Raw genomic sequence first — 15,098 nt, forward strand, 5'->3', positions numbered from 1 at the left:
TAGTTCGGATCACTTCTGTCAAAGAGAATATTAATATTTAGAAACTGAAACCATGTGTGTCCATCATACGACCACAACATGAGATCAGTTGTTTGACGTGACGTCATCCATGTCACAACGCACGAGGTCAAACTACAGATAATATATCACATAGAAGTTAATTTACGCTAAAATAAGCGAATTGAGAGGATATTCTACATCAATAAATGTGTAAATCTAAACTTAATTGGACCTAATATCCATTGCAGAATGTTCGAAATACGAACCCTGTTTTCCAATATATACATGGTTACATAATTGGCTAGCAGTTATTTTGTATAATCGCAGCATGTTACATGTAAATTAGACAAGTGCAAAATAATATTTAAGCAAACCAGCCATAGCGCCTTTATAACAGTTTCAGTGAAAGGAAAAACAAATAGAAATCGAACTTTACAGCACATCGTATCCACAAGCAGTAAACTCCAATGTAAAAAGGTATGGCTGTCATTATTTAGAAGTCATGTTGATGTTTTCAGTAGCTGTATTATGTTTGTGTCGCGTGTACCATCGAAAGAAGCTGTGAGTGTTATAATGCATGATTTAAAGAATTTGTTTTGATGCATATGTGTGTGTCAGATTTGCATGTGTCATTTCCATATACGTGACATCTTTACGATCAAGAGCAGCAATAGTAGCAGCAGCAGCAGCAGCACCAGCAGCAGCAGCAGTAGTAGTAGTAGTAGTAGTAGTAGTAGTAGTAGTAGTAGTAGTAGTAGAAATGAATACGCCGGTCAACAGATCAGTATGCATTCAAATTTGATTTATAACTCCCTTGGATATATAATTGGGTGTATATATCTGGAAGTAACAATATGATATTGATAATAATCTGTTCATGAAGACTTCTAATACTTTGATAGTGCAAAGTTTACACTCTCCTCACTACGTCGCCGAGCATCTTTTGATACGGAGGAAGGGAGACGACCCAGATGAGGCCCACTCGTCGTTTCCCACAACTTGTTACCGAGGTCAAACCAATATAAGATATCATCATTCGCCTGGAATATATATAATTACATTAAATAATACATATATTCCATAATACAATGTTGAATAACTATTAGTCATTTCATAATACGTTCAGCAATTGATATTTCAGATATTTATGATTTCAATACTCTCGAAGTACCACTGCAGTTCTTTCATAAAATAGACCTCAGGAAAGTGAGCTGGTTGTAGCCGTATTTTGTAATTTCGCTACAACTGCATCTTATGGGCGGTGGGATAGCCTTGTGGTTAAAGTGTTAGCTCGTCAAGCCGAAGACACGGGTTAAATCCTCCGATGTCATATCCCGTGATGTGCCTGGAATATTGCTAAAAGCGGCTCAGAAACCTATCCTAGTACATATATTTGTAATATCGGAGGTGACAGAAGAGGCAGTGTCTAAGGCGCTGTGTCTTCCTTATGCGTGCCACAAGTCCCAGATCGACACTGATCATATTTCTAGGTGCTCGTGGGTTTCACCACAGTGGTAAACGTACGCGACCTGACACACCGTGATATAACTGAAATACTTGTCAAGGCTGCATTAAACCATACTCACTATAAGAGTGAAATCCCATATTCAACATTTTGTTTGCATGTACAGGTTCTCGGCCTTCACAATGGCATAAAGAAAACCAGAGTGTGGTCAGGTGCCCGTTACGTCACCCTCAAAGACATGTGGTACCGTCAGACTGATGTTTCCAAGAATTGCGTCACATCTCCACTATTAGAGTACTTCCAGGCTGTACATAAAAACATCGACACACAGAAGAACGATGATTGTCAAATATTTATCGAGGCTGGGTTGCGCCCCTGCGAGGACGGGCACTGGAGCCCTATGTTTTTGTATAGGTGCTTTTATAGGTAAATACCATGGACCGAACCAGCCTGACATTTCTCCTTTTATTAACACCAGCTGTTCATGGGAGCAGGGATGCTGAAACATATTTTCACAACATGTCTTTAAATCTACACTCAGGTTCATCACAAGCCAACAAACGTAGGCATTAGAGATTCTGATGAAGCTGTCCCTTCACAAGTGACTGATTCTTGGCCATGGTTCATGGTCATCGCATCCGCTGATCACAATCCTCTCAAACTGATTCCTTTTGTTACTCCTAGGGGAATTCAAAGCATCTGTTGGGAAGAAATAACACATGAATTTACGAACCAAGGTGTTACAGTTAAACGCTTTACCATAAAATCTCAGAATGGAAATATTGTAAACACTCAAACCTACCATTTCACTTTTTCGCTTTCAACTATCCCAAAGTCAATAAAAGCTGGTTATTTTAATATCGGAGTGGAGGTTTATGTCCCAAATACACTCCAGTGTTACAAGTGTCAAAAATTAGGTCAAGGAGACACATTTTTCACTGCCAAGAACTGCTTTTCCTGTCCTGCCTCTGATCGTGAATAAAAAGTAATACAAAACAATTGTACAAACAATAGTTCTTACACAGAAGCCAAGTTTTATTTCTTCCATCCCAAACACCTTTCACCAAAATGTATTCAGCTGCTGAGCCTGCTACGACTCCAGTTGTCAAAGTATCCACATGCTGTATTCAAACTGCTATCTCTTGGGTAAAGGATAATCACATTTCACGAGATGAAACCACCCAGATATCTCAAAATGACCCATTGCTAGCAACATCTGCTTCAATCCGCAACACTCTGGACAAGACAAGACAATTTAGTCAGTATAGAGGCCGGTGGCCCAAAATACAGACATATAAAGGTTTCATATCTTAGCGCTATTATACATAGCATACACACATACACATACATAAACGCACATTTATGTGTTCATGCGATGCGTTTTATACCAACATGAGATGGGTTAAACCGGTCCACCCATCATATTCCCCCCTCATTTTCCGTGACCCTAAAGTGTCGAAGATGTCTACCAAGTGGAAGAAGAGGTTGATGGCGGCAGTGAAGAGTGCAGTCGACCCGGAGATGGACATGTAAGTGTATGAATCGGTATGACGGATACTCTTTTGTTATCCTTTCGGCATCAACGCCTTACTTTTGTGGGCATGGACACAATCATTGCTGTTACACCAGTGCTCTGGTAGATGTACCCGTAATCTATGTCGATGTCAATGTTTTATTCATGTAACTATCCTTGCGCTATCCTTGCGCTATCCATGTACGCATCCACGTGTCACATATATCTTACCCCAGTAGACATATATGTCGTCCATGTCGTTATCAATGTATTTTTCATGTCGCCATACACGTGTTATCCAGTTTGTCATCCACACTTTATCCCAGTAAGGAATACATATGTTATTCATGCAGACGTCCACACCTTATCTGGCTATGCATACAGTTGTTACCCATGTGTGTACCACTGACGTATCTCAGCAGACCTACGTGTTATCCAATGATCTAACCCTGCCTTATCCCAGTAGATATACACGTGTTATCCATCTATGTACCCTTGCCTAACCACAGTAGGCATACACGTGTTATCCATGTATGTACCCTTGCCTTTTCCCAGTAGGCATTCATGTGTTGTCCATGTATGTACCATGCCATTTGCCAGTTGGCAAACACGTGTTATCCATATTTGTACCCCTGCCTTAACCCAGTCGGCACACACTTGATATCCATATATGCACCCCTGCCTTACCCAAGTAGGCATACACGTGATATCCATGTATGTACCCTGCCTTAACCCTGTAGGCATACACGTGTTATCCATATATGTACCCCTGCCTTAACCCAGAAGGCATACACGTGTTATCCATGTATGTACCCCTGTCTTACCGAGGTTGGCATACACGTGTTATCCATATATGTACTCTTGCCTTTTATTAGTAGGCATACACGTGTTATCCATACATGTACCCCTGCCTTAACCCAGATGGCATACACGTGTTATCCATGTATGTACCCCTGCCTTAACCCAGTAGGCATACACGTGTTATTCATGCATGTGCCCCTGCCTTAACTCAGTAGGCATACACGTATTATCCATATATGTACCCCTGCCTTACCCAAGTACATGAAAGTTACTTCTCTTTCTCGCTCACATCTTAACGAAATGACTGTGAGTGTTTAATTACTAAGTATGCATAATTTGTTATGACGTCTCGCTTCACAAAATGCATCATTCAGCTTCCAATGGTGAACGGGGCGGTGGTGCAGCCTGTTGGTTAATGCGTTCGCTCGTCACGCGTACATGTGTACAATGTATGAAGCCCATTTCTGGTGTCCTCCGCCGTGATATTGCTGGAATATTGCTAAAAGCGGCCTACAACCCCTCTTACTCACTCACTCAAATGGTGACAAACATGTGCATTATGTCAGACCCGTCTAGTATAAACTTTGGCATATTTACGCGACTAAGATGAGCACACTTGACATTTTACAGTAGGTGTATAAATCTCCTGACGTGTCGCATACCAACAGGCGCTCAGTGTTGTTCATATCAACAACAGCTTACTTGTGTACTGATACGTGTAACGTATCGAGGCTAGAAACGGTAAAACGTAACACGGATTTTGATGGTTTCACGCATGGCTAGCATATACCAGTGTATGTGTTACGTAAGCATTGTGTGAGACTCCATTGGAACAAGGGTATAAACTGACAAGGGCGTGGGAATATTGACACAGTGGTAGTCTAGAGCGGACTGTAAGCCCGAGCGGTAGTCCGGGGGCACAGATTTGGGGACAAACTACATGTGAACTTGTGTCATGAATCGTTTTGAAATTCCTATTCCACTGTGCACGTGTTCGCCTTAGGGTTACACGTTGTTTTGACTATGCCCTGTGAAGACGTCGTTGAAACATCTCGTCACTAGTCAGTGTACTACCAAGCGGATATACACGCTGTATAAAGGTGAGATATTCCTTCCTTATACTGTTTATAGTACTATAAACATCGTTGTTCTAAATTCTGAAATTTCAGAAAGGTTAGAGTTCTGATAGTATATTACCAATTATTTGACTATTAAAAGTATACAATTGTATTCACAAAGAGGCGAAACTATTCATAGCCAGACCGTGGAAAAATACAACCTATTTCTAATGTTTATCTGCTACATGCCATTAACACTCTGGCAGGGTGTATAGTACACTTGCTAATCTTATCGTCACTGGCTTATTTCACGTCTATCATTGTTGATGGCCTGTAACCAAGTAGAGTAGGATTAATGGAATTATGATAATCCGTGTTAATGTTTAATGGCATGGGCGTAAACAGATACGTGTGGGGATATTTGTACCGGTATACAACATACCGTGTGATATGTGTTTCATTCGCGTGTAACATTTAAAGTATTGTCAATACACCTTTCAGGATATTACCTATTGATCATCACCTGTCAACAGTATGAACATCCAAACAAGCAAAGGGATGGGTTTGAAGTCGAGTAGTGGCATGGGTATTAAAACTACCAAAGGTGCCGCTCTGAAAGAAGGAAAGGATATTTATAAGTCAGACGATTATGCTCAGATGCGGAAATACCTAGGTACCAAGTCGCACTACGAAGGAGGGTACAACCCAACCCCCCGATCCAGGGTTATCAAGGTGAAGGCCGCCCAAGTGAAACCAGAATCGGCAACGCCATCACCAGAGGTAGGTTGACTTAAAACATTTTAAATTTTTTGACAGGCATAACTTAGAAGATGACGGATGACAAAGTAGGCACATTTTACCATTAACAACTTCAGAATCTTTATCTACTGTAAGGGCGACGTTTCGGTAGCGATCCTTATATCGTTGTCAAGCCGTATTGCGATCTATACTTAAAAGTCGCCTTTACGGGAAATAAAGAAGTTGTTGACCATAAATTGTGTCTACTTTGTTAAAAATGTTGCTGATGTCCATTCAGTGGAACCTCGTCAGCATGTAACCCTTTTACCCAGATAACCCGCTATGAAGGCGTTCACTAATAGGGCGTGCATATATTCATGAAAGGGATAGTATCTATGATTTGTTATTTCTGAAATTTGTTACAACGACGGTTGCGAAGGATTTAACTGGATTTCACTATATAAACTTTTACTTTATGGATGTCGACCCTTCGCAATTTAGCCTAATTTAGCCTAATGTGTCTTTTGAGTCTAATCTGTCATTTCTCGAACATCTGGTAAAATCACTCATTGACACATACTCATGATATAGAAGGAATCGTGCAATCGACTCTGCATTTAGCAGAGATTTCGTAGGGACATGGAAAGGGTTTTTTTGCTTTCTATTGAGTATATGTTTGAGGTAAAATGTGAATTTGTGCTTCAACTTGGAGATGAGAGTTATTGACGTTCATCTTTCTGTTCATCTTTAGGTTTAAGATCGCTGTAACGCTGGTATCATCTGCAAGGTTTGCATTGTGTGTCTTCACAGGCTTACACGGCACCGAAAGTGTGGTGTTTGGCATTATTCTTTCACGTGACGACATTAACAGTACATTCGCTGCACACATTGACATAAACGTGTCTCATTATAAAATTAAAAGTGCATCTTCACTTCCCACCATTCATAGTGCTTTCACATCGCAACATTCACATCATAGTGCATTATATTATAATTAAATTAACAACTACACCGAGATTCAGTAGCGATAGTGGTTGGATAGCCTTGTGGTTATTTAAAACGTCGACTTGACACGTATTTATACCTCCACGTGCGTACAATATGTAAAGCCAATTCTCGATGAACCATGGCTGAAATAGCACTAAAAGCGGCGTACAACCATACTCACTCGAAACCCTCTCCCTCCTGAAATTTAACGGTTGTGTTAGCACGGTATAATGTCATTCAGGAAAGAAATGTATTTGATTCCTCCATTGTTTTGACAGCATGTGAGCACAACTAACAACTAACCTACGCGTTTATAGTTTGTTTGTTGTTTAACGCCGCATTCAGCAATCCTCAAACTATATGACGGCGGTCTGTAAATAATCGAGTCTAGACCAGGCATATCGTGAACATTGATCCACGCAAATGACATACATCAACCAAGTCAGCGAGCCTGACCAACCGATCCCGTTAGTCGCCTTTTACGGAAGGTATGGGCAGACCTATTCTACCCCGACTCTCCAGCGGGTCCCAAGGCGTTACTAACACTGGATAAGACATATTGTCTGCACATAAAGAGAGCTCTTACTCATCATATTAAACACGTTTCCGTACGTTAACTGATGTGGAGTCATTTCAATACCACGGAACTAAACCTTGGGTGATTCCGGGTCAGTGTAGATCCCCAGTACCAAGTGCTTGTCGACTTAAAGGGGAAGTGTACACGCAAAAATCACTTTCTTTCTTTTTCTAAACAAAACGCAATTTTAGAATTAGTTAGTATCTGTGTTTGAAAATATACACTCATTTTTTTTTCACAGTGAAAGTAGGAAGCTCACAATAGTGTGAAAGTGATATGCCGTTATGAGGCCTTCGTTTTACGAGCGAAATAGGCCTGAGTTATCCCCCTTAGATTATGACGTAATTGGTGCCAATTCAACTGGGTCCCTGTCTATTCTCAACGCAAAAGATATCAAGGACCAGTTTGCGGTAAAACAACATGGTCTACGACAAACTCCGGCGCAGTGGTGACTCAGCATAACACAATTTTGGCTGGCATCTGAGATGCTAGAATCACAAAACTGTACCTACACCACGTGAAGCGGCTCTAACAAATCATGATGACGTCATAATGTTTATCAATTGGCACCAATGACGTCATATTGCAAGGGGCATAAGCCATGGTGTTTTTGTTATGGAAATAGAACACTTGGTAAATGTGAAAAATATAAATCGTTTTAGTGCAATAAATATGTTAATTAAATATGATGTTTTTATATTTTTGTCTATGATACTTCTATGTTAACACTTTTAATGTGGAAAAAGTACAAGAAAAAATGGTTCATTTCCGTGTGAACTTGCCCTTTAAGTGTGGATTGGGTGGTGAAGTACTGATACTTGGCTGGTTGTGTGTGATCGTACCCCAACAGCTTGGGTCGTTGTTCATTGCATCATCCACTTGGTTGTCTGGCCCAGACTCGATTATTTACAGTCAACTGTGATAGTGCTGGAATATGCCTGACTGCGGCGTAAAATAACAAACAAAACAAAAGACTTCGTAGTTTGTATCGCATATAAAGGAGTCACAAAGTATGCGTGCCCCTCTTCTCTCTAGCAGGAGGGTCTCACCTTGCGTCCTTATAAATGTTTGTTGTGAACCCAGTTGCTTATTATCACCAACAACCATCTCAATGACACATTTTCTGCGAACATAAATCAAGATGCTGTTTTAAGAACGTTCTGTATCTATGCACGTGAATCTTTATCATCTGTAACATATGTTATTTTTGTGATAACACTTTCTTAGTAAAGTACAGATTCTAGTACTTTATGGGTTGAGTTCCATCAGGGATTCGAACCCACACTGCCAGAATAAGGCACCTAATCGCCAGCACACAAAGTCAACGACCGACTTAGCAACAGAGGCTTCCACAAAAATGAAAGTCCGACAACTTTGTGTGCTGGCGATTAGGTGCCTCACTCTGGCAGTGTGGGTTCGAATCTCGGATGGGACTCAACCCCAAAAAGTACTAGAACCTAAAAGAAACCCAAAAAGTACTTGAAAATGGACTTTACTAAGAAAGTGTTATCCAGCAAAAATAACATTTCATACATTTGACCACTTTCTAAATGGCATTGTGTATTCATCTTTATCATCATTTATTTTTCATGTTCACAGAGCGCGGGTGCCATGATACTATTCAAAGCGGCTTTAAATCAAACTCACTCACTCACTCACTCACTCACTCACTCACTCACTCACACACTATGACGATATTAACTCTTACCATTTGCTTTTAATGAACTCACTCCTGGGTGGGCACTTAATGTCATTAAAAGTATATTGTGACTTTATTATACAGTAAGACATTCGTTTCCTTTATTTAGAATAAGCAATATATTCCATTGATGCATGTTACCAGGGTGATAGAATAGATACTCTCCTCAATGGATATCTCCCGTGAAGTGTCCGGGTTATAATAGGACCTCAGAAAGTTATGCTGGTCGAAAGAGGCGGATAAATGGATTTGGTGGTCAGGCTCTGTGGGTGATTGATCGTTGTTCATAATATCAGTCACTGGCTTGTCAGGTCCAGACTCGATTATTTAAAGGCCGCCGTCATATAGCTGGAATATTGTTTAGTGTGGAGTAGAACAAAACATTCTTGATAGAAACATAAAAAATATAACAGTATTTAATTATTATTCCATAAAATCTGCAGGATACACGTCTAACGTCTAATATTATGTTGTGCAGCTCTATGTTATTATTTTGTAGTTAGGGAAACGGGTGACTCAGCCCTCTAAGTCGCCGCAAATCATAAGCATGCAAGAAACCTATTATCGTATATTCACCCACGTTATGTTTCCAAGTTTGTCAGCACCATCCGTGCTCGATGATTTCACCAAAATTGCAAACGTCCAAGACTTGCATTACTTAGGGTTTTCGTCCCACATTAAGCTGACAAGTGTTTGATATAACTGAGCTGGGGGCACGGGAGGCCAAGTCGTCTAAGGCGCCGCGATTCGCTGTGCAGAGTTGCGTCCCTTGGGCACGCCAGAAACCTATGATTGTGGGTTCGAATCCCGGTTCGCCCCGATTATGTTTCTAGGTTTGTCAACACCATACCCGTGCTCGTGGGTGTCACTGAAGTGGTAAACGTCTGAGGCCTGCATCACTTCGGGCTTTCCTCCCACATTAAGCTGACACGCCGCGATATAACTGGAATACCGTTAAAAGCGGCGTTAAAACCAACTCACTCACTCACTATAACTGAGCTAGTGTTAACAGCGGCGTTAAGTGATACCCAAATACTGTTATAGCGTCAACTCACACACTGTTACATGGTTGGCCTCTCATTTCAGGTAGAAGTACCAAGGATCAAGACCCCGCACGGCTCGGCTGTCGGGACAGTCAAGAGGATGCTGTTCCTGTTTGAACAGAATGCTCATTCACACTCTCCACCTCTGGGTTGGGACGCATTTTCCTGACATTTGTGGCAATGTCCATATCACCCCGTCTGTACAATCTACAACAGGAGAAACATATCACCCATTCAGGAAACCCCGTTAAACCGAACTATACCACTGTGACATCGTCTGAATTATCACATTGTCTGGATAACGAGTTGTTTTGGAGTACTGCTGTATACAGGTCCGGACAGAGAGTGGTGATTCTTGACTAAGGGGATTATGAAGATTTCATTGTGCGTGCTGTACAAGTATAACTGTGTCATGTATTTAATGTATGGTTTTCTAATACTATTCTCCGAGTGCGCTGAATTTTCACAATAAGGAGAGACGTTCAATAGACAAGCCTTCATACTATGTGCAGCTGCTCAAATCTTACATATTCAGATTGGGCTTAATGATTTTAAAATATTCTCAATTTGCATTAATACATTTATGTTTGTTTTTCTCTCTTTTTTATATTTGTGGATGGTACATAACCGCCGTGCTAATGGTGACTTGGTTATACTTACCTCATTCAATTTATAAATAATGAATACTTGACCCGTGAAGTTCCTGGGTAGAATAGGTCTCCAGCAACCCAAGGCGACTATGATTGTCGTAAGATGCCACTAACGGGATCGGGCTCGCCGACTTGGTTGATGCATGTCATCGTATCCCAATTGCGGGGATCAAATGCTGATGATGGCAATTACTTGATTGTCTGGTCCTTACTCGATTATTTACAGACCACCGTCATGTAGCTGCAAATCTACTGACAAATTACTCATTTTGACCTGGCCTGTTTTATACCTAAACTGTGATATGTGCTTAACTGTTTTACTGTCCTTTGTCAACAGATACTTCACGATAGATAACTTGTTGTCATCTCGATATGGCTGTAATATTGCCGATGCGATACTAACTCACACATGGGCCTTGTGTTGAAAGTGAAATTTGACTTTTGTGCGAGCTGTTCATATACGTTAATATGCGATATGGGATTCGAGTATTTGGCTGTCACAGATAGACTCGTGATATTAATTCCTCTCGCCATTACGTTCTCGCAACGGTACCTTTAAATCTCGATAAAATAATGTCCCCCATCTATCCTCTGCCGTGTTTCCTTTCTGGGCTGGGTAGGGGCGGTCGGATAGCCTAGTGGTTAAAGCGTTCGCTCCTCACGCCGAAGACCCGGGTTCGATTCCCGACATGGGTTCAATGTGAGAAGCCCATTTCCGGTGTCCCCCGCCGTGCTATTGCTGGAATATTGCTAAAAGCGGCGTAAAACCATACTCACTCTGGGCTGGGTACTGACAATAAGCAAATATTGTTTGACACTTATAGGCGTAGCCTGGCATGACGAAGGGATATTAAATGATGTTCAAACACGTTTTTTAAGCATAACTTCTATTTTCGAACAAATTAAATTCTTATGTGTGCAGGAAAGGGTTGTGTCTGTTTTTGTAATGTTACATGCTAGCAGTAAAACTCGATTGAATAACATGCTCTTCGCATCGAGGGCTAAGGTTGTTTTGCTGGAGACTTATAGCCTGGTTTGTATGTCATGTCAGTGTCGTATAGTCTAATCTTTTAATGATCTCCCACAAGTTTTAGATAAGTCTCTGATATTTTGTTGGTTTTAAAGCTGTCCTTTGACAACAGGTTTGTATGTGGTATTAATGTATAGATTGTTCAAGTCACGATATGGTTGAAATAAAATGGCCGTGACTTTAACGCGATTTTGCCTTTTCGCCCAACCTGTGAAGATCCGGGTTAAAGTTGGTCTTCAGCAATCAATACTTTTCTTTAGAGGCGAGCATACTTTTCGTAAGAGGCGACTAAGGGGGTTGTTGGTCAGGATCGGTGACTTGGCTGATGCATGCCATCGTTTCCCAATTACGAAGATCGATACTCATGATTACTCAATTACTGGATTGTCTGGTCCAGACTCGATTATTTACAGCCCGTCGTCATACAGCTGGAATATTTCTGCGTGCGGCCTTAAACAACAAACAAACAAACTTTTATGCCCAATGGAATCTGTTTCGGCAAATAACAGATGATTCTCTGGCGTAGACATTTTATATTTAGATACGCATATCTATTTTGTCAGCTCCTGTTGTTGAACAGCATAACGCTGGACAAGGCCAAGGCAATTTGGAAGTCCAAGCAAATATAAATGACGTTGTGCGAACCACTCTGTTAAAGCCAATTTACTTATGTTATCAGTACAGGTTGTAACGATTACCCTACATGTATATATTTTTAATAGAAAACATGTTCATTCATGACACGCATTACAATGCCTACCCCTGAACATGGGTACCTTGGTACATAGACACACACTGATCTTGGCATGGTCTCGAATCGATCTCAAGCAATATCACAAAACGTCTCATGATACGATAACTATAGCATGGTATAGACAGTCATGAATTCATTAAAACAATACTTTATTTGCATGGCATGCCAAGCAAAAGCGACACACTGACACACAAAGGAGCACGTGATACGCATAGCACAAGTCTTAGGTATAAAAATACAATACATTTCTCGCTATCTACCTACAAAGGGTCATTTCTGTTCATTTAAACAACTATCAAAATGTTCTCACAATGAAGACCATGCCATATTTACCTCCACTCCTTCACTCCTGCACGCACACCTTCACATCATTACTGAGTGTACCACAGAAGGTAGTAACTGGTTATTGCCACCATGTGTTTCGGGGGAACATGCAGAGAAGAAACAATTGATTATACCTTAATTATTTAGTTTTCATGGTGTGTATTGCATTCCCGTGTCACGTTCCAATCCTGCTAATTTTCGTTCTCAATAACTTATTGAAATTTTGTGTTCAATGATATCCGTATTCTGAGATACGGAACAAACATTTGCTATACAGAAGGCACAAGAAATATCAAAATAGTTTAATAAACTTTAGGCATAAGTCGACTATAACAACCAATGGTAATATATAGCATAATTTTAGCTGAAAAAAATAATAAAGATTATATGTAAGTATATTAATTGCTTTAGAATTTATCGGAGAATTTTGTCTCTTCACAAGTCGTATTTCCATACCATTCTAATGGATGTTCATATTGTAATGATGGGTCGCAAGTAACACTTACGACCTTCTAGGATTTGCACACTAATTTAGCATTATTTTTGTTAACAGGCAAAAGCATGAACAGGAAAAAGAAGATTTGTTAAATGCAATTGAATTAGGGAAAGTAGGACGTGTGACACCTGCTCTTTGTGCTCAGTGCTGTTGAAGTATGTTGGACGACAGTTACTTAGTATTGAAAATAACTATATTCGTTCATTAACATCACGACATAAAGTTTTTCAACATCAAGTTCCTTTAAACATAAAAGTTATGTGGTTTAACCATTTGAGAAATGACTTGACCAGATTATGTATACTAAGAGACATACCAAAATTGCTAAACATAAAGATTTGCCATCACTTAACATTGTCTCATTAATCATTCTAACCACCAAACCACCCAAAAATTGGACGGAAGCGAAAAAGAAATAGAAATTATAAGGCATGTAAAGATGACATACCATGACATGACATACTTCTACATAAAGTGGACACATATAGTGAAGCAGAAGCAGGATGAAGTCAACGATAGCACTGCCTGTGTGTAGAAGCAGGGTGAAGTCACTGATAGCATTGCCTGTGTGGAGAAGCAGGGGGAAGTCACTGATGGTATTGCCTCTGAGGAGAAGCATGTGAAGTCACTGATAGCACTGACTGTGTGGAGAAGCATGGTGAAGTCACTGATGGTATTGCCTGTGTGGAGAAGCATGGTGAAGTCACTGATGGTATTGCCTGTGTGGAGAAGCATGGTGAAGTCACTGATGGTATTGCCTGTGTGGAGAAGCATGGTAAAGTCACTTATAGCACTGCCTATGTGTAGAAGCATTGTGAAGTCACTGATAGCACTGCCTGTGTGTAGAAGCATTGTGAAGTCACTGATAGCATTGCCTGTGTGGAGAAGCATGGTGAAGTCACTGATAGCATTGCCTGTGTGGAGAAGCATGGTGAAGTCACTGAAGGTATTGCCTGTGTGGAGAAGCAGAGTAAAGTCACTGATAGCATTGCCTGTGTGGAGAAGCAGGGTAAAGTCAATGACAGCATTGCCTGTGTGGAGAAGCATGGTGAAGTCACTGATGGTATTGCATGTGTGGAAAAGCATGTTGAAGTCACTGATAGCACTGCCTGTGTGGAGAAGCATGGTGAAGTCACTGATGGTATTGCATGTGTGGAAAAGCATGTTGAAGTCACTGATAGCACTGCCTGTGTGGAGAAGCATGGTGAAGTCACTGATAGCACTGCCTGTGTGTAGAAGCATTGTAAAGTCACTGATAGCATTGCCTGTGTGGAGAAGCGTGGTGAAGTCACTGATGGTATTGCATGTGTGGAAAAGCATGTTGAAGTCACTGAGAGCACTGCCTGTATGGAGAAGCATGGTGAAGTCACTGATGGTATTGCATGTGTGGAAAAGCATGTTGAAGTCACTGATAGCACTGCCTGTGTGTAGAAGCATTGTGAAGTCACTGATAGCATTGCCTGTGTGGAGAAGCATGGTGAAGTCACTGATAGCACTGCCTGTGTGGAGAAGCATGGTGAAGTCACTGAAGGTATTGCCTGTGTGGAGAAGCAGGGTAAAGTCACTGATAGCATTGCCTGTGTGGAGAAGCAGGGTAAAGTCAATGATAGCATTGCCTGTGTGGAGAAGCATGGTGAAGTCACTTATAGCACTGCCTGTGTGTAGAAGCATTGTGAAGTCACTGATAGCACTGCCTGTGTGTAGAAGCATTGTGAAGTCACTGATAGCATTGCCTGTGTGGAGAAGCATGGTGAAGTCACTGATAGCATTGCCTGTGTGGAGAAGCATGGTGAAGTCACTGAAGGTATTGCCTGTGTGGAAAAGCATGTTGAAGTCACTGATAGCACTGCCTGTGTGGAGAAGCATGGTGAAGTCACTGATGGTATTGCCTGTGTGGAGAAGCAGGGGGAAGTCACTGATGGTATTGCCTCTGAGGAGAAGCATGTGAAGTCACTGATAGCAC

The 15,098-nt window shown here is 41.0% G+C and overlaps 1 protein-coding gene across 1 annotated transcript; it reads left to right on the forward strand.

Annotated features, from left to right (window-relative positions):
• The first annotated feature begins 5,371 nt into the window (after positions 1–5,371).
• On the forward strand, positions 5,372–10,090 carry LOC139461610 (uncharacterized). Its single transcript, XM_071243083.1, has 2 exons — positions 5,372–5,617; positions 9,925–10,090. Exons 1-2 carry the CDS (start codon positions 5,372–5,374, stop codon positions 10,048–10,050), a joined length of 372 nt encoding a protein of 123 aa, XP_071099184.1. The 3' UTR covers positions 10,051–10,090.
• Positions 10,091–15,098: the final 5,008 nt, after the last annotated feature.

Source organism: Haliotis cracherodii, unplaced genomic scaffold (assembly GCF_022045235.1).
Source record: "Haliotis cracherodii isolate W230 unplaced genomic scaffold, xgHalCrac1.p SCAF_1, whole genome shotgun sequence".
NCBI classification, from domain to species: domain Eukaryota; kingdom Metazoa; phylum Mollusca; class Gastropoda; order Lepetellida; family Haliotidae; genus Haliotis; species Haliotis cracherodii.